Here is a 21,088-nt window from a genome sequence, read left to right as displayed (position 1 = left end):
TCTGCCACCTGCGCCCGCGCTCGGACAACTTCTGGGTGTTTAGATCCAGGGGAGGCTCTGAGTCTCCCTTTTGTCGGCACCCATTTCCTGGTCGCCTCTTCGTTAGCAGAGATGAACCGCTCATAGGTCGTTGGCTCCCCCTCCTCGGCCAGCAGATGTAGGCGGGCTCTCACCTCCGCTGTGTAGTTGGCCTGGAGTTCAGGGCTTCCCGCAAAGGCCTCCAAGTCGGGCCGGGTCCTTGGGGCGCTCTTAGGGGCACCACACCGGGGCACCACACCTGGTGTGGTTGTTATGAGTAATTATGCATTCTCTTTTTATTTGGGTTTTTAGCTGGAGGATGCCACCTGCTGGGTCAGATGTGCCGTTCCAAAAACACCCATACTTATTACATCACACAATCAACTCCCCTAATTACCATTCACCCAACACTGTGGGTGTGGCTAACTTCAGCTGGGTCACCACCCACCATGACAACCAGGCATACTTAATGAACTGGGGGTGTGGCCACATAAAAACATAATTTTAACTCTTTGTGTACACTTTTTTGGAAAAAAAAATCTTCCTTCTAGTATAATCATAATAGTAGATAAATAAATCATGGCACCCACACTTTAAATCTCATCTCTGGACACACCTCTATGCCCCTGGCTCCATCTAAGAGTTTTCTGCAGTTTTGTTTTGTTTTGTTTTGTGTTTCACTGTGTGTTTTACTGTAGTTTTCTGTATATGTTTTCTGTTTAGCCTTATATTGTATTTTAGCCTTTTTTCTGTACAGCACTTTGTTAACTTTGGTTGTAAAATGTGCTGTATAAATAAAGTGGATTGGATGTGAAGGAAACCTCGACACTAACTCTCGAGGGGAGCCCGGGATCGAACTGTTCCGGCCGCTCTCCTGAGCCACTGCCGCCCCCATATAACAACTTAAATAATACATTATTGTTATTGTCTTGTCCAGCCCCGTTCTCCCAGTGTGGCAGACCTGATCCTCCCAGAAGCAGGCGGTCTCTTCCTAAAACAGCCATGCTCATCGGAGGCAGGCCGTCTCTTGCTGGACATCATCCCTGGCAGGTGTCCCTGCAGCGCAGAGACACTGGATCATCAGAACCGTTCAAACACAAATGTGGAGGCGTCCTCATTACATCCTGTTGGGTCCTCACTGCTGCTCACTGCACGTAAGCTGATATAAACAAGGAACAAGCGGTGCTCTATAATATGGTATATATATATATATATATATATATATATATATATCCACCTGTTTCCACGAGAATTTACTGTAGCATTATTTGCGGGACACTTCCGGTTAACAGCAGACTCACATCGCGTCGCAGATGCAACCGTTGTGAGCTTGTAGATCACTCTCGGCTGCGGTGCCAGAAGCTGCCTGCACATTCTGCACAATGCACAATGGGATGTTGGAAAGTTGTATATAAAATATTGGATCAGTGCAACGTGAGCGGTGCAAACACGACACACGTGCTCCTTGTATGGGCTGTTCTGTCTGAGACGTCAGTGTCTTTACGTGTATGACCATAGATTTCTATATATAGACATCCCTACTAATACATATGAAGTGAACTGTAGGAGTGGTTTGTGCCGCTCAAAAATTTAGTATGAATGATGGTTGTTTCTACAGTGACCGTTCCAAGGAGATGCAGGTGGTCATAGGGGTAGTGGACCTTACGGACCCAGATGCCCAGATCATCCCTGTGGTGAGAGCCATTGTTCACCATGATTACAGACAATCAAGGACGTCTGATGGTCGTCTATTGGCTGTTCATCATGACATTGGTGAGGACATTAATTCACATACGTCACTGACACAACATGATTAACTGTCAAACCAGTTAGCATTCTGAATGTATTGACATAACTATGGAGAAAGTATGCAACGTTGTTCAACATTGGCTCATTGTAATGTCATTATTTAATTTCATAAATGACATGTGTGCTCATCAGAGATGCTAATAATGAACCATTCTGTGTGTCAGCTTTACTTCAACTGAACGCCACCTACAGTCCTCTGTGTGCCATGGAAAGTCCCTATGTTAAAACTGCCTGTCTGCCGAACCAGCTCTTCCCTGCTGGCATGGACTGTGTGATTTCTGGATGGGGCCGCACTGGTATGTATCTAACTACACATGACCTAACAACACATGACCACTGATCTGAATCAATTACTACACTAAACATGCTATATATATCTAACTATACATCAGCACTGATCTGAATCAACCTGATGACACAGACAGTTTAGAGAAGGTTCACACTTCTCTAAACTGAATTGCCTTCATGAACAGTTTGTGCCATTGATGCATTTGGCTCATCTGTTACTGTCTTTTTTATGCTATTAATTAATTTACCAATGGAAAGTGAAACTTTAGGTTAAAGTTAGGGTTAGGGTTAGGCATAGTAAGCTAATGGCTAAACACAGTTGAGCAAGGCTGGTAGGTAAACAAAGAGGGGTCGCAGACGAGTGACATCACCGACTACACAGTGAATGGCTGTGTTGTGGCCATCGTGATTATGCAGAATTACACAGGTGTGTTGATAAGTGACTATCAAAGTGAATTGATCAGGTGGTGGTAGGGGTGTGGTGAACTACAAAACGAGCGCTCCTACCCCAATCTAACTGAGTTACCCAAACTAACTGTAACATATACATCAAGACAATTATGTTTCTGCACTCATTTTCCATTTGGTCCTAAAAAAACGCTGCTTATGAATTAATTGGTTAATCGATCGATAAGGTTATCAATTATCAATTAATGAATTAATCAATAATTCCCTGTCTGCGTTGTCTTTCTGTGTTCTTGACCCCCAGGTGAAGAGAATAGAATAAGTTACAGTAAGCTGTTTGATGCCTACATTCCCCTGATCTCTAAGCAGAGCTGCGAGGAGGCCTATCCAGATAGACTGGATGATAGCATGATCTGTGCAGGAGACACACGGATAGGATTTGACGCCTGCAGAGTGAGTGTGTGTCTTATTGGCCTCATCTTAAAAACTTGATTCTAGAGTAGGGTACCCTAAAGAATATGACTGACATCACTACAGTGCCCACATTTGGAGATGACAGACTGGCCTGGACACACCATATATGGGCATAAAAGACAGACAGACAGACAGACAGACAGACAGACAGACAGACAGACAGACAGACAGACAGACAGACAGACAGACAGACAGACAGACATAAAAGATACAGTATATACTGCTCACATACTGTGCACACCCTCGGGCACAGAACTAGTATTAAAATAACAAGTAACACTCCCTGAGGTTGAGTAGCGATCGTAGGGAGTACCAGCTATTTTTCCTATTTTGACTTACTTTTTCAAGTCACACACAAACACACACATACACAGACACTAGCGAGTGTCTGGAGCTGTTCATGTGCTGCTCTGGCACCATCTGTTGGATGTACAGTGTGTGTGTGTGTGTGTGTGTGTGTGTGTGTGTGTGTGTGTGTGTGTGTGTGTGTGTGTGTGTGTGTGTGTGTGTGTGATTGTGTCACAGGGTCACAATCAAGCATGACAGATTTGCTGCTGCAGGTTTCCCTACTAATGCTCCCTACGGTCGCAATAAAATACATAAATAATAGATGCTTGCCATCAGCAGTATACACCTCCAGAGATGGTTATGAGCCCCTTCCCTTCAGAGGGTTATGAACACCTTCAGTGTCACCATGACACTGTTGTAATCCCCCCAGCTGAGGCTGGTACTCCTATGGCAGATGTACTCTTCAACAGTTTAATTCTACTTGTGTCAAAATACTGGACTCTGTTGCTCCTCTTAGGCATAAACCCACCAAACCCCTACCTGAGCCCTGGCTAAATGAATCCACCTGTGCTCTCAGACGCTCATGCAGGCGTGCTGAGAGAAAATGGCTAAAAGACAAATTACATCACTTGACATCCTCTGTGACTCCCTCTCGGACTACCAGAGGTCAGTAAAAGCAGCCAAAACCAGTTTCTTTTCTGATCTTGTCACTAAAAACCACCATAAACGCCAAGTTCTGTTCAATATATTTAACTCACTCACTAAACCCTGAGAGGCCCCTCCCAATGCCCCCTCAGCTAACCTCTGCATTAACTTCCAACAGTTTTTCATAGAGAGAATCTCTGAGCAGTACACACCCTCACTGCCACTGACCCTGTGTCCTGCCACCCTAGACTTTCAGCAAATAACTCTGTCTCACCTCAATAACACATTTATGCTCCTTCGACTCACAAATTGCCCCTCCGACAGCTTACCTCCACGGCTCCTCAAAGAAGTCATGTTGGTCCATGTATCCTATCAGTAATCAACTACTGCCTCACCTCATTTTATGTCCCGGCTGCTTTCAAGCATGCTGTGGTAAATCCCTTACTTAAAGTTATATTCAGGACTTCGCTTTCATTCAAATAAAAATAAAATGTGTACATTTTCCACGAATGCACCTGACTATAATGTGCGCTGACCATATAAGGACTTCCACCCTGTCCCCTGTTACGAGCATAGCTCGCTCGAAATTTTCCAGGAGTCACAAAGATCTCCACCAATCAGGATAGAGTATGGCCTCAGTGCGCGTTCTAGTCTGTTCCTCTGCGCGTCCACCTTAGTGAGGCGCGGGTGCACAGTTCCTCCATTCTGTAAACAATGGCACTGGAGCCACTACATTACATTCCGCGGCAGTTTTAACTGCTTTAACTTGCTATTTTTTAATTTACTCTTTCTACTTCAAGTCTCTGCTTGTATGTTTACTTTATTTCGCGTTCGTTTTTTATCGATTAGTGTCTTAGACAGTTTAACCTTTTACAAAGGGAAGAGTTTCAGGAAGTTGAATGTGGACAACATGCTGAGAGATGCTGAACAAAGAAAGGAGGTAAATAAGAAATATTTTATAATTGTCAAGAGTGCAACAATCTATTTCCTAAGTAAACGTTTGTTAGGTGGGTTTGTCACATTGGGATCTTTGAATGGTTTTGGGCTATATTTCTTGTAAAAAGTTTCGTTTTAAAGTTAGCCACATTGTGGGAGAATCCGCCCTAAAAACAATACATTGATCTAATAAACAGGGGCCATTAAATGAGACATATGTCTTGTCTATAACTTGTAAATGATTCCAATGTCCACACAAAGGACAAATACAAATAGACTTATACTTGTAAGTTACTTCAGCCCATAGCTTCAGCCATGAATAAACACAACGTGAGTCACAATTGACGGCTGACTTAAACACATCTACAGAACTAATGTTAGCATCGCAAGGTAGGCTACATTCACAACATAGCCCATATTATCAAGTCATCCTATATTTTATACCTCTATGATATCAACACCGCATGTGTTAGACCCACGCTTGTTATTCCAGAAAGATCTGAACGTTATTCTGTTGGTTTATATATTAGAGCATTATATAAAACATGAATTGTTGTCCCAGTGGTGCTGTTGTGATGTTTGGAGGGGGTCGCTCAACACCTAGCTACTTACAGGTCTATTGTTATGCTTAGGTACTGTATGCTTGTTTCTTTGTTCAAACATCCTGTTGTGATACTAAAGCCTTAGCGAGGTGCGAATTGGAGGGGTTTGCATGTCAATGCATACAAGTCTAACTCTGTCTGGACCCTGAAGGGTTTATTTGGTTCCATTTGTACACTGTCAGATATTAAGGGAGACCTTGAAATCTAAAACTTTGAGAAACACTGCACTAGGCCATTAGATCAATGTATTGTACTGTACTGTTTTATGTCTAATTGTAAAATGTACTTTTGTGTCAATATTTTAGTCTGCTTACTACCATAACCAATCTCACCAATTCAAATGTACTTCTACATGCAAGATATACAGATTCTGCAAATCTATTCTGCATGAAAATCTAATCTAAGCATCATCTCCTTTATTTCTATACAGGCAGGGACCCCAATTTGATGTCTGAAGAAGAGCAGCTGTACATCCGAACACACTACAATTATGACACCAATAAACGTTGAAAAATATATATGTATAATGAGGCAATCTATACACACAAATAGGGTAGGCTATTCTACAGTCTGGAAGATGCAAGACTCCACTCCACTTCCCATTTTCACCTGCAAACCGTTACCTAAATAAACAAGTTTTGTCAACCTGAAACATTTTTATTTATTACAAATGCCAGAAATGTTATGCAGCTAAACGATATGATATTGCATTTAAATGGGGTTTCATACCAAAATGCTTTAGTGTATGAAACAAACAATATAGCGTTTTCACAATGTTTACAACTTCCCATCATTGTAAGCTTTCAAGTCAGAACACATTCAAATAACTTTGAAACATTTACCATTGACTAGATCAGAATGAAATCGAGACATTACAGTTTATGTATATCAAAGCATCATTTTATTAATCATGTTTAGATCATGTCAGTTATGTCAGTCTTTCATGCAGATCATTAGTGATGGTAACGACTGCTCAGAAAATAAAAGCCTTTTAGTTAGCATAGTATGCTTTCTTGTTGTGCTCTTCACGAGCGAAGATCAATCCAGATCAACAGTAACAGCGATGATGAAACAAGGTACCTGTATGAAAAAAAGGGTAAAGAATGATTAGATTAGCAGTCATAATAAATGCCTCAGTCTATTGAATACTGCAGTGTTATTCATTTATCGTTAGACCCGCAGCATAGATCATTTAGCAGCTCCAAAGTTATTAATCCAGATACAGGGTCGTCGTCATGTTGGCTTGTGTGGACATACTGTCAAAATATATATTTTTTGCCCCAGACATAATTTGACCAGACAGTATTATTTACCAGAGAGGCAGAGCGCTAGCCCTGAATGATCAAACAGGTCTGTAATCAAAAGGACCGTAGGGTTCGGGTAGTTATGATGGTCCAAATACAAGTTTTGAGTCTGCTGATAATTATGCTTAGATTGTAAACTACTGAACTAATAAAATGCCAGTGCCTGTCTCGTATAAATCAGTATCATACATATTCTAAAGCTGGAGAAGTAGGCCTACCGATACTCAGTAATTGTGTCTTGTGATCAAAATGAGAACATTATAATGGTGTAATAAAAAAATAAACATTTCCAAAGCTGTAAGGCCAGTAGGATGACTATAACACGGCCGCATGCCAAGCGATACGGTAGCGTTAGTTAAATGTAATTGTCACATGTCTAAATATGTTTGCATTTGTAAATAAAGATGACTTTTTATTTCACTTACCGATTGGAATGTGTAGAGCTTAATCGATCCATGCTATATAGAGTAAAGATGTTAGTTTGTTTGTTTCAGTTTGTTTACATCTGGGCGCCATTACAGGAAACTGCTAGGCAAAGCGCGTGCTTGTGATGGGGCAAAAAACTCCTCTCCCGCGCCCTCTGCTGGAGAGGAGCCACATTTTCATTAAACCTGAATATGCCTTTAAAAAGAACATTTTAGACCCATCCATTTTATCAAAATGTTAGACCTACATCCCAACTTCCTTTCCTCTCGAAAGTTCTGGAGAAAGTAGTTCACATTCAACTGCAACATTTTTTAATCACCCATAACCTTCATGAGAAATTCCACTCAGGTTTAAAGCTGGCAATACACTATCGACAATCGGCGCATTTAATTACCCTCCCGCCAACGGGCTGCCTGCGTCTGAAACAGGCCCGATTATCGGGCATAAATGTCATCTAGCGCGAGGGCTCACTGATTCAATCTGAACCCTTCCGAGTGACTCGCAGGACGATCGGGGGCAGCCCGACTCTTTTCAAAAATGTTTGACATTTTTATGAGAGAAAGACAGCCGCTGATCGACAGATCTCTCTCTTTTTTTCTGTCTCCATCTCTCCCTCTCTCTCTCACTCATACACACACACACACACACACACACGCGCAGACACTTTTCATTCTGTTGACGTCCATCCGTCCATTAGGTTGTATCAAGATTGCTTGGTACGGGAATTAAAAATGGTAGCGAGTTTGTTTTATATCAGCAGAAATAGTCGCTATACAGACTGGGAACAGCACACAAGTGACACAAGTCACACGACACAACTCGCTTTGCTCTTGCAAGTCAAAGTACACGCCCAGAAGCCTGATCTGCAAGCCCTACAACGTGGCGCGGAGGGACAATTTGGTCTTGAGTAGCAGATCGAAGGCACACAGCAGCAGCTTCACTACAGTGGAGACTGAGAGAGAGGGGAAAGTCAGAGTTGGTCGGACAGATGTATGGATGCACATGAAACGTGCCAAAGTGAACTCACATCAAAATGGGACACACATTCCATATTGAAACAGGTTTTTTTCCTCCATTGAGCGAGGCAAGGCGATGATGTTGAGTGGATAACGTTAATGTGATTGTGTGTGCGTGTGCGTGTGTGTGTGTGTGTGTGTGTGTGTATGTGTTGAAAGGCGAAGAACAGCCCCCATGACATTTTGTAATCATTATATTATTTATTATTGCTGTGTTCGGGCCCGACTCAATCAGAATTGAATCCTGTAGTGTGTGGAGCGCCCGACTTTTTAAAACGGCTAGTGTGAGCATGTTTAGATTATCTGGTCAGAGAATCTTTAAAAAATGATCCTGTAGTGTTTAATGCTACACGATTCAATCGCGCCCGATGATCGGCTAGTGCTCCTCGACCTTTCAGCTGCATTTGACACTGTTGACTACAGGATTCTAATATCACACCTTCAGCACCAGGTCGGCATCACAGGCACCACCCTGTCCTGGTTCAAGTCCTATCTGTCCGATAGGACTTTTTCCGTCCAGCTGGGGGAATTCTCATCACCCACGGCCCCCCTCACGTGTGGGGTCCCCCAAGGATCTGTCCTAGGCCCCCTACTATTCCTCCTCTATATGCTACCCCTCGTTCCATTTTTGCCAATCATAACATTTTCTTCCACTGTTATGCCGACGACATCCAGATATACCTACCCATAAAACAGAATCAAACAATTCATTCCAACCACTGCTTGACTGTTTACAGGAGGTAAAATCCTGGATGAACAATAATTTCTTGAAACTTAACCAAAATAAAAACAAGATCATATTATTTGAACGCAATACCGTCATAAACCCTAATACCCCAGACACCCTCATCTCCAATATTCACTCCTTTGCCAAAAACCTTGGTGTTATTTTTGACAGTACATTTAAAATGGAAAAACATATCAGCTCCGTCGTCGTTTTCCAACCACGACCTCTTACAATTGATTGATTGATTGATTGATTGATTGATTGAAAACTGTATTAGAAGTTTGCAATAGAAAAAAGTACAGTTTCATTACAGTACAATTCACTGGTACAAGGTCAGGATTATTTCCACAGGATCCACACTTAAAGAATCTCATATAACGAAGGTTAAGGCCTACCTCCCCCGACAACAACTAGAAATAGCCATCCATGCCTTCATCTCTTCAAGATTAGATAGACTACATTAACTCTTTATATATACCGGTTTAGAGCAGTCATCCCTCAGGCACCTACACAGCTGGTCCAAAATGCTAGGTCTCGCCTCCTTACTGGCACGAGATGACGCGAGCACATCACCTCTGTCATGGCTCCCTGTCAAATTTATAATTGATTTTAAGGTTCTTGTATTTGCTTTTAAATCTTTAGACAGTATAGCCCCGCTGTACCTAGCTCCTGCATCCATACAACCCAGTCAGACCAATCACTATTAACAATTCTAAACACTGAGGGGACCATGCTTTCGCTGCCGCCGCCCAGGCTCTGGAGTAACCTGCCTCTCCCCATCTGTTCTGCCCAGTCCATTGATGCTTTCAGATCCCTACTAAAAACCCACTTATTCTCCCAAGCTTTTAACTGCACTTGACCCTCCTATGTGTTTTTAACAATGTACTTCTTTGCTTGTGCGCCAATGGGTGCTGTTGATATTGATGTTTGTCTTAACCCTGTACAGCACTGTTCAGCTTCTGTTGTTTTAAATGTGCTATATAAATAAAGTTTGATTTGATATCGATGGTATTTTACCATCACCTCTCTGTATTAACATCCATACTGGTTGTTTGTCCTTCCAGGGAGATTCAGGAGGTCCTCTGATGTGTCGACAGGATGGGATTCACTACCTGGCTGGTTTGGTGAGCTGGGGGCCTGCAACGTGTGGTGAGAAGAACGCCAAGCCTGGTGTCTACACCAATGTCCTCAAGTATGTGGACTGGATTAATGAAACCATGTCTGGTGTTCATGATTATGATGAGTATGATTATTCTGATTATACTTACACTTAATATCAACCCAGACCTCAACCTCCAACACCATGTTAAGGTCATTCTGTCCTCATTTCATCTTAGAAATGTCACAAACATGAAATAGTTGTTGACCTAGACTGTAACTGTAACTGTAGAGAGTTGACCTACAGTAGATAGTAATGTGGCCATATATCATTGCACATTTGTGTTTTTAGTCCCAGAACAATTGCTTTGTAATTAATAATAATAATAATAAAAGTTTTACGTTTTCTGAAAACATGTCTATGAAAGCCAAAGGTGTAAGCTATCAAATAGTTTGGGAATTGTGTTTCTAGCTGCTACTGAGGCTGAGTAATAGGTTTTAAGGCCCATTCCCACTGGGCCAGATAACAGATAGAGATACATTTTTTTTTAATCTGTATCGGACTTGGGTTAATAAGCTGCAGCATAAACATGTTTAATAAAAAGGCTTTGTTATAGCAACAATAATAATACAATTTTGCTGCTCTGTGATCTTTGACTTCTCAAACTTTTTATTTACATTTCAAGAAACCCCATGAGTGTGAGAGTGTACAAATGGAAGCACATGGACACGTTACGGGTCCATGTGGTTCCATTTGTACACTCGGAGTTACAGACCCGTAAGGGTCCATATGGAAACCCCTCAAGGAACCCAGAGGGTCCCAGGACTACACTTTGAGAACCACTGGCCTATTTAATGAGTGCAAAACCAGACTGCGCTAGCAATGCTAATTGCCGTCTTTTTACCTTTTTTCAAGGAGAGACAAAAGTGCCAAAATACATGTTTTATTTTATTTTGTATTTCGTTATTTGTTATTTTATAAATGGTTAGTTGTGTTCTGCAACAAAATAATGTATTTGACCTCTTTCTTTGTGGCTGCATAGAAACCAACCCTACCTCATTACGTATGTAAGGTGATTTATAATCCCTCATTATGTATGTTGATTTACCTTGTGTATATGTTAAAGTCAGTTTGGGTAACTCAGTGAGATTGGGGTAAGAGCGCTCGTTTTGTAGTTCACCACACACCCCTAACACCACCTGGATCAATTCACTTTGATTGTCTCTTATCAGCGCACCTGTGTAAATCTGCATAGTCACCATGAGATGGCGACAACAGCCATTCACTTGTGTAGTGGCTGACGTCACTCGTTTGCGACCCCTCTGTCTTTGTTTATCTAACTAGCCTAGCTCAGATGTGTTAGCCATTAGCTTACTATGCCTTAAAGGTGATACACCACGCATTTAAAAAGTATTTATGTTTGATTGATTGATTATTTTATTGGCACAATGAATTTACACACATGTACAGTGGACACATTTAAAACATGTAGCACAGCACTGGTTAGAGCTAAAAGCATTTTGTCCAATAGGAACATCCCAATAAGTCCTTTTACAGTCTTGATTCCATTGGAAGTCCTTGGCACTCAATTTACAGAACATGGCAATATTTGTTGCATTTGATAACTATAAATAATTCACATATATGTAAAGAAGAAAAATAAGAAATAAAAAAGGGGGGGAGGTCACTTTTTTCCTATCTTCAGGGAAAAATGTAGGCTACCTACGCCTCTGACCTCCTGAAAGATGAATTTTCAGGGCCGTTTTAAAGGAGGCCAGCGAGTTACTTGTTTTAAGGGAAATGGTCAAAGAGTTCCACACTTCAGTGGCTGTATTGTAAAAGGAGAATTTCCCCATGTTTGTACTATGGGTTTGTATTATTAAATCGTTGTTTACGCTCCCTCTGGTGTTGTAGTTGTGGGTGTCGCTTACTTTTTGGAGGTGTTTGATCAAATATGCGGGCACTGTGGGGGTTGATGATAGATTTGCATTGACTATTTTAAACGTCAGACCCATTTTCAATTGTTTAACCCTGTCTTCTACATTTAGCCATCCTAGGTCCGCAAAATGAGTGAGGGAAATATGGGTCATTGGCCCCAGGTCGAGAAGTAGGCGAATCAATTTGTTTTGGGAAGTTTGGAGCTTTGTCTTAAGTGGCATTTTGATGTTGGAGTACCAGGAGGTACAGACATAGTCGTAATGGGGCTGGATGATGGCCCCAGCTAGAGTCCAGAGGGCCCTTTTGTTAACAAAAGAGGACATTCTACCCAGGTATCTCGTTCTTTGGTTAACTTTTTTGATCACAGATGTTGCCATGCTATCCCCAGACAGGTATTTATCAAGAATACAGCCCAAGTAGGTAATCTCTTCCTTGCTAGTGATTTCTGTGTCTTGAAATCGTTTGTATTTATCTCCCTTAGGGAATGTCTGGACCCAAAAAGAATAGATTCCGTTTTACCGAGATGTAGAGACAGTTTGTTGTCAGTAAGCCAAGTACGGATTTTGGTGACTTCTGAGCTAAGTGCTTCCTCAACCTGTAATTTGTTCTCACCCGAAATCAGTAAAGCTGAGTCGTCAGCGAACAGGAACAATTTACAGTTACAAGCCGAATTCATGTCGTTAATATAAAGTAGAAACAGTAATGGCCCTAGGATGCTCCCTTGTGGGACGCCGCAGCTCACCGGGAGGGACGAGGACATCATACCGTTGATGTCCACCATTTGTTCTCTTCCCTTCAGGTAGGATTTCATCCAATTTATTGATGCGCTGTCAAAACCAATCGCCCTTAGTTTCTGTAATAATATTGAGTGGTTTACTGTATCGAAGGCTTTTTGGAGGTCCAACATGACCATGCCACAGTATTTGCCCGAGTCCACCTCACGTTTGATGTGGTCTGTCAGATACAGTAGGCATGTATCAGTGGAATGTGATGTTCTAAAACCCGACTGGAATTTAAAAAGTAGTTTATGCTCGGCGAGGTAGTTGTTGATTTGTTCATGGATGGATCTCTCTATTACCTTTGAGATCGAACTCAGGATGGAAACAGGGCGGTAGTTGCCCGGTTCTAATTTACTACCTTTTTTATATAGAGGGATTACCCTTGCCATCTTGAAATCCTGTGGGACTTGACAATTTGAGATGGATGTATTCGTAATGTGGGCTACGATGGGGGCGATGGACATAGCTGCGTCTCTGAGGAACCGGGGGGGTATATTATCCAGGCCCGTGGCCTTGCTAGGTTGGAGTGCGATGAGCTTTTTCAGCACATCCTCGGTTTTACGGGTTTAAATGCAAAAGTATCTTTTTTTGCCCCTAAGTTCTCATAGTGAGCTACTATATGGTCATGTCCATAAAGTCCTGAATGTGGAGGAAGTTTGCTGACCAATGTGGTGGCAATAGTGGTGAAGAAGCTGTTGAAGCTGTTTGCCACCACCAGCTTTTCAGTTATAAGTGTGCCATTCGTACTTTTAGTTTGTAGCTTATTGTTGCAACCTAAATTTTTTAATGCTTCCCATAGTTTTTGTGGATGGTTTTTGTTTTCTTCAATGTTTTCATTTAAATAGTTCTTTTTAGCCTTTTTAATCATATTATTTACTTTGTTGCGTAGTTTTCCTACTTTTTTCAAGCGTTTCCTCATTATTTGTTTTCCTGTACTCTGAGTGGGTTTTATTTCTGAGTTTAATTGTGTTTAATATTTCTGTGTTCATCCATGGCTCTGTACGAGCTCTGACCCTGACCATTTTAGAGGGTGCTAATCTATCCAGTGCTGACACAAATAATAATTTAAAACACGTCCAGGTCTCCTCGACTGAGGAGCACTTTAGAACTTCTGACCAATCCATGTTATCTAGTGCTGTGGTTAGGTCTTCAGGGGAATAATGCTTCATGGATCTACAGCTCCTTGTGGTGTGGCACTGGACTGCGGCCCTGTGTGGAATTTTTCGAGTACAGAAGATAATGTTATGGTCGCTTAAGTTACATTCTATAACACCGCTCTTTTTTATTCTAGATTTGTCTGATGTTAATATTAGGTCTATGGTGGTACGGGAATTATGGCTTACTCTTGTGTATTGTTTGATCATCTGGGTAAGATTGTGTATATTACAGAAGTGTTTGAAGGTTTTGAAGATGGGAGTGTCTTTCCGATGTATGTTGGTGTTAAAATCTCCTGTTAAAATTACCTCCGCGCTCCCTAATCACGCCACATGCTTCTCCAATAGGTCATAAAATGAGTTACAGTCTGGGGGTCTGTAAATGGCCCCAATTATCAGAGGGTTTGCACTATGGTAAATTATTTTTATCCAAACAGATTCAGTATCCGTTCCTAATTCTGGTAGTACATTATAGGTTATGTCTGATCTTACATATATACATACCCCACCCCCCCAACGGTCCCTGTCCTTCCGGATTACTGTATAACCTTTGATCTCTATTTCTATGTCTGTGCAGGAATCATCCAGTTTGGTTTCAGAGAAAGAGAGTATTCCCACTTTCCCGTTGCCAAACATGGATTTTAATTCTGACAATTTTGATTTGCATTTCAAACTGTTTATATTTAAGTGGATTATGTGGAGTCCTCTAGTTGAGAATAAATCTTCCATGTCATTAGTGGAGTGATACTGGTTGTCATTTTCTGGTTCTGGGGTGACAATGGGGGGTGGAGGAGGTGGTGGTGTAAAAACCTGCAAATCATTTGTAGTGTTATAACCATCACTAGTGTTTAAAATGGGGGGAGTATTAGGCCTAATTATTGGAGATTGGCGTGGGAATGTGGATGAGCTACTATTAAAACCATGTAATACTTGTGCTGTAATAGTTGGGGAATAAAATGGCATCGAATTATTGATGGAATGATTTATAACCTGAGTTTGATTTTTTTTAGTTTTTGTAGTTTTGGTTATTTTTGGTCCGAGCCCATTTGGTAGTGGGCTGGAAAGCGGGGCGGAACTGGTCAGCTTGGGAATGGGGATCGGACCTAGGGGACGTCAATTTTTGACGGACCCATCTGTGGGCAGCTGCCGGACGTAAACAGCTAAATTAGTCGAGAGGGCTTGGCTTCCCCGTCTGTTGGGATGCAGACCATCGCGGTTAAAGAATGAGCTACGGTCCCAGAACATATTAAAGTTATCAATAAAGTTAAAATTGTGAGAGCGGCAGAGTCGCCTTAGCCATGCGTTCATACTGGCTATTCTGCTGAAACGCTCATCCCCGCGGCCATAGGTTGGAATTGGACCAGAGAGGGAGAACGAGATGCCACTGCTAACCAGGAAATCGATTAGGTGTAGGTAATCAAGCTTTAATTTCTCGGAGCCGCGTAGAGTCGCCGTATCATTTGTGCCAGTGTGGATCAGGACCTGTGTTATCGTCGTGGGGAGTGCTGTGAAGATATCGGGGAGTTTATTTAAGATGTCTAAAACAGTGGCACCAGGAAAACAGTGCGTTACGGAGTTGGAGTTTGGGAAGTGGATGTGCTTCACGATGGAGTCCCCAATAATCGCGACTGAGGGAGATTTACGTGGAGGAGTAGTGGACTTGATTTGGTGCGTCATGGAGGATGGCTCTAATCGTGGAGATGGGACCCGTCTTGTCATATTGTTTATGTCCCAAAAACGTTTTTCAAAAGGTTTGAGGCTAAATTACCACTCCTGAATGGAGAGCCTGTCATTTTTGAATGGCTCTCAGAGCATTTCAGCTGCAGTACCACCTTTGGCCTGAACCAATCCTCGAGCTTATTGGACACGTGTCCGACGGCCATGTATGCCCATGTGATTGGCTAGGGGCATAGACGGCCCCTCCCGTGGCCCTTCATGCCTCAGTGTTATGTCACCCTTGCCCCTCTCTGATTGGCTACGGGCCCATGGCATAAACACAGATACACACACAGACGTACAGTACAGTACATAGATTTGACTAATTTATGTATTGCCCGTATATGGCCTACGGGAAGACGGAGAAGGAGATCAGCCGGAGAATGGGAGCAGCAGGAGTGGTTTTGCAGTCACTAAATCACACTGTTGTGAAGAAAAAAAGAGTTGAGCCGTAAGACAAAGCTCTCTTTGTTCCTACTCTCACCTATGGTCATGAAGTGTGGGTCATGACTGAAAGTATAAGGTCTCGGGTGCAAGCGACCGAAATGGGTTTCCTCAGACGGGTGGCTGGTATCTCCCTTAGAGATAGGGTGAGAAGTTCAGTCACCCGAGAGAGACTTGGAGTAGAACCGCTGCTCCTACACTTGGAAAGGAGTCAGCTTAGGTCAGGGGTCGGCAATAGGCGGCCCGTGGGCCAAAACTGGCCCCTTGGAAATTATTTCTGGCCCCTCAGATTATTTTGAGAATTGTTTTTATTTTATTTGTATTAATATTTTATTTTTTATTTATTTTTTAACAATACTGGACTGACAGTCCCACATATACGCTATCGTAGCTATAATGTCCAAACAGAGAACGCATTCCCACCCAAAGGATCAGATGCTTTTAATATTCAACGTAATCATGCTGAGAGTCAATAGCACAGGCAGAGGGAGTACGCAGTGAAGCAGCAGCTGTGGCGGTGCTGCTGCTGCTTGCTGCTGCTGTGAGCTTTTACCTGTGGTCAAAGTGCGTGGAAACTAACTTTGGAGGTGCCATCCATGCTTCATCTTGGTGCTGTCTAAAATGATTTCCTTTCAAGCAGCCAAAAAATGTCACGGCAAAGCCGTTGTGCTTCTTAATTTAAAGGGCTTTGCATTGATGAGTCCAGGTAGGATAAACGCATACGTTTTCTGTCCATATTCCTCTATAAACGCCCCTTTCCACTGTCTCCTCTTCTTTATGCTTTTGCATTGTGTTCATATGTCATTTCTTTTGCCTACTTGAAGCAGATAAGGCTGATGTTTAGCGTTCTCTAGCAGCCTGTCTGTCTTTCTGCACAAGTAGCCGAGCAGCTGCGATCACTTTACATAACGACCAATTCTTCAACGTGCAGCGGTGTTGCGCAATTTGCGCACAGCATATTGAATCTACAAACTCACAACGTGGCGTGCTGCACAGAATTGTGAGATGTGCAAAGTGATTTATTATGAATCATGCTTAATTTATGTGATGTTGTATTCTACAACACAGCATCTACGACTGGCAGCAGAGAAGAAGGAAATAATTATGAACTTAAAGGCTAATCATTAAAAGTAAAGGCTCCTTTACATCAGTCCATCAATATTTGCAAATAGAAAGGGGGGAAAACCGCTAATTTTTCCACATATATATTCTTTTCTTTTTATCACAGATGCCTATGTTTTGTTAGGCAGTCTGTCTTGGAGTTCCAGTAACATTGTTTAACTATGAACTTCTCAAATTAGCCTTTCATTATATGTCTGGCCCGCCATCTAACGGCCCGAGGCCAAATCTAATTGCCGACCCCTGGCTTAGGTGGTTGGGGCATCTAGTACGGATGCCCCCCGAGCGCCTTCCTAGGAAGGTCCTCGATGCACGTCCCACTGGGAGGAGACCCCGTGGCAGACCTAAGACCAGATGGAGGGATTATATCTCCACACTGGCCTGGGAACGCCTCGGTATACTCCCAGAGGGAGTGGAGGAAGTTGCTCAGGATAAGGAAATCTGGAGGTCTCAGTTGGAACTGTTACCCCCGCGACCCAATTCCGGATAATCGGTCGAAGATGGATGGATGGATACACCAGGGTTAGGGTGCCTTGAATTTATATCAGGCCGCACTTGTTGTTTCTATATTTAGCCCCAGAAGCAAAATTTGAATTACAAATGTTCACTTAAAAAATACATAATTCAAAGATTTGCACACATTTTTACGACTTTTCAAAAATAGCAGATCTACAAGCTCACAGTTTGAGAGTGTCACGAGTGCCTCGCTGCTATTTTTCAATAGCTAAAGTATAAAATAATGAAGGCCCCTCCACCTTGGGCCCTGGTAACTCAGTCCCACAGTTCATTTCATCCTCCTGCTCTCAGAGCTCCCCAGGGCACCTTACCTTCTTCTGTGGATTTAGCATCATGAAATCAGTGCTGGGAAAAGTACTGGAATGATTTCATTAAGTAAAAGTAGCCTATTAATACTGCAATGCAGGAGCCGGAAATACTCTGTTACAAGTAAAAGTCCGGTATTCAAAACGTCCTTGAGTAAAAGTACAGAAGTATTGGCATCAACATGTACTTAAAGTACCAAAAGTAAAGTAGACTCAAGTCTTCAAAATGGGTAACATGTCATTTGGTCGAACACCCTTTGGTCCGACCACCAAAACCTAACCCTAACCCTAACCTCAGTAACCGTGACGTGGGTGATTATCTAACCTGCCGACACTGTTCCACCCAACGGGGGTTTGACCTATGGGGCAGTCCCCTCAAAACGTAAACATATTTTGAAAATGGACGATCTACAAGCTCACAATGTGTCAGTGTCACCTTGTGACAAACTGAGAAGACCCAAAACATAAACACGGGGCTGGCACTCAAGCGTTGGATTTGATCAAACGTAATTGTCATATCTGCATATTATCATAAATATGTAAAGCATTGTAGATGTACGGAGCCCCCTAGTGGCCACTGGAGGGGAAAAAAATATGTAACAAATTCGTGGCCACAAATTACTATTTCGTGGGCATGAATTACTATTTCGTGGCCACAAATTACTATTTTGTGGCCACGAATTACTATTTCGTGGCCACGAATTAGCATTATATATTTTTTTCCCTCCAGTGGCCACTGCGGGGCTCCGTATAGATGCAACTTCTGTCAGTTATAGAATAAGAATAATACAAAACCACACATACTCTTAGATCTATCTAGTTTATTTGAATTCAAATGATTTTCATATAAACCATTCTTTGTTTCGCTACGGATGTTTCTTTCCAATATATCTAAACCCCACTCAGACAGAATAAAACAAAACCTTTCTATGATCAGGATACAGTCGACATCAACACAACGAGTCTCTCCATCAGAACAACACAGAGGACATCACCATCATGTTTGTGGCAGACATTTATATCACACAAAACTGACAGACCAACACATACAGAGCTATAGTTCAACCCCAACATTTATTTGTTCTTCTATTGATTACTCACGCCACTTGAGTTCAATATTTTTGGGGTTTTGTTGCATTTAGACAAAACATTGATTATAGTACATTTATAATCACATTTCCAGAATCAATGGGGGTAAATATACTATAATCATAGATTTTTCTTAGGAATGCGACAAAAAAACAAAAAAATATATTATTGAACTCAAGTCTCCATGGTGTGAGTAATCAATAGAAAAATTGGAGTGAACTACTCCTTTAAATGGCCACCATTACAGGTCTGTAACTCTGAGAGTGTACACATGGAACCAAATTAACCCTCACAGGTCCATTTTGGTTCCATGTGTACACTCTCAGATTTATAGGGGTCTTTTAAAATAAGATGTTTGAGGACCACACATATAGCATATAGCATACACATATAGGACCTCTAAGGTGTCATACACAGTGTCATAGTAAATCAGTGTCATACGAACCCTGGAGTCTGACATTCAGTAATTGGGTCTTATTTTTATGATCAAAATAAAGAACACTATAAAATCAAATCTAGAATTTGTCACAGACACATTCGTCATATTTGACAAATTGACGACCTCTGGTTGTGACAACAGCTACACTAGAGTTCATGTATTCATGAGAAGAAAAGCCAGACTTATCATCATCTGAACAATTTACTATATTATGCAAGGACCTCCAAATTAATAATGTATGCTATGAGCTCAATGTACGGGTGCTATTGTCTGAGAATTACTGTTCGAAAACCAAATGTTCTAAATCATAAGAGTTTTTTGAAAAATGAAATGTATATATGTGTCCCAATCTCACTGAGAGCCAGTCATCTCGGAAAGTACAGCTTTAGACGGACTGAAAATACTTTTTTTTTTTTTTCTCACTAAAATGTGATAAAGCCACTAAAGCATTTCATAAATTTCAGGCTACATTTCACTTAAACGCCAGAGCTTAACTCTGCATGTAAATAAGACTTTTTTTTAATTAATGTGAGAGATCGTCAGGTCATTTGCAGGTTAGAAATTTATTTAGAACTTGAATATCTCAAAAGTAGTATTTCAGCATGGCATCATTCTATAAGCCATATCTTCAAAACTGTTGGGTCAATCTCCACAACCAATATATCATTTTGTAGCTATGATCCCCAGCTTTCAAATGAAATGAAAAAAATGAAAATGAATAAAAATCCAATGACTGGCTCCCAGCCAAATTGGGACACATATCGTCACTGTCGGGCAGAAACATCGTATCTCCAAGTTTTTCGTAAAGTACAGCCCTGTTTCATCATACAAGGCCGTCGCACAAAAGTAGTGAAAACAGCAGATCTACAAGCACACAACACCTCGCGGTGTGAGGCGTTTTTGGACACCCGACAATGACGCTGCATAACTTGCTTCATGTATAGCTAAAAAACTAAAGCGACACAGATGAGTTCCCCGGGGTTTAATTGGGTTTAATTGGAACAGGGGCGGGGTTTAATGGGTGTTAATTGGAACAGGGGTGGGGTTTAATTGGTGTTATTTGGAACAGGGGCGGGGTTTAATTGGGTGTTAATTGGAACAGGGGCGGGTTTAATTGGGTTTAATTGGAACAGGGGCGGGGTTTAATTGGTGTTAATTGGACAGGGGCGGGGTTTAATTGGAACAGGGGCGGGGTTTAATTGGAGCAGGGTCGACAGCCACAACGGTCGATGTGAAGGTAGGAGAGAGTCTTCCTGTGTCCTCCCGGGCAGAACATCTCCACTTCCTGTTGGCTGGTGGTCACTTCCTGGCAGCAGGAGCAGGAATGCACGATGGCGTTGTGTTCTGCAGAGTACCTTTATAAACACACAGAGACAATACATGATCCATTACAGGGGTCCTCAATAGCGGACCGCGGTCCATGTCCGGACCGCGAGGAACCGCCGACCGGACCCAGGACAAAAAATAAAATAAAAAAAGTCCGAAAATATCTCCACGTTTCGTTTCCACCTCTAGTTCACTTCATTGCATGCGCTCTGAGACTGCGTGTGTG

General features: G+C 42.0%; 1 protein-coding gene across 1 annotated transcript; it reads left to right on the top strand.

The window, feature by feature from the left end:
• Positions 1-1,613: 1,613 nt before the first annotated feature.
• On the top strand, positions 1,614-12,778 carry LOC308293633 (hyaluronan-binding protein 2-like; the record flags this gene model as incomplete). The annotated part of the gene is made up of 5 exons (XM_080736228.1): positions 1,614-1,791; positions 1,992-2,123; positions 2,825-2,973; positions 10,003-10,130; positions 12,775-12,778. The coding sequence occupies 5 exons, from the start codon at positions 1,614-1,616 to the stop codon at positions 12,776-12,778; spliced, it is 591 nt and encodes a 196-aa protein (XP_080592354.1).
• Positions 12,779-21,088: the final 8,310 nt, after the last annotated feature.

Source organism: Nannobrachium achirus (assembly GCF_963921795.1).
Source record: "Nannobrachium achirus genome assembly, chromosome: 11".
Lineage (NCBI taxonomy): Eukaryota > Metazoa > Chordata > Actinopteri > Myctophiformes > Myctophidae > Nannobrachium > Nannobrachium achirus.
Note: the sequence above shows the minus strand (reverse complement) of the source record. Positions and strands in the feature narration are given on the sequence as shown.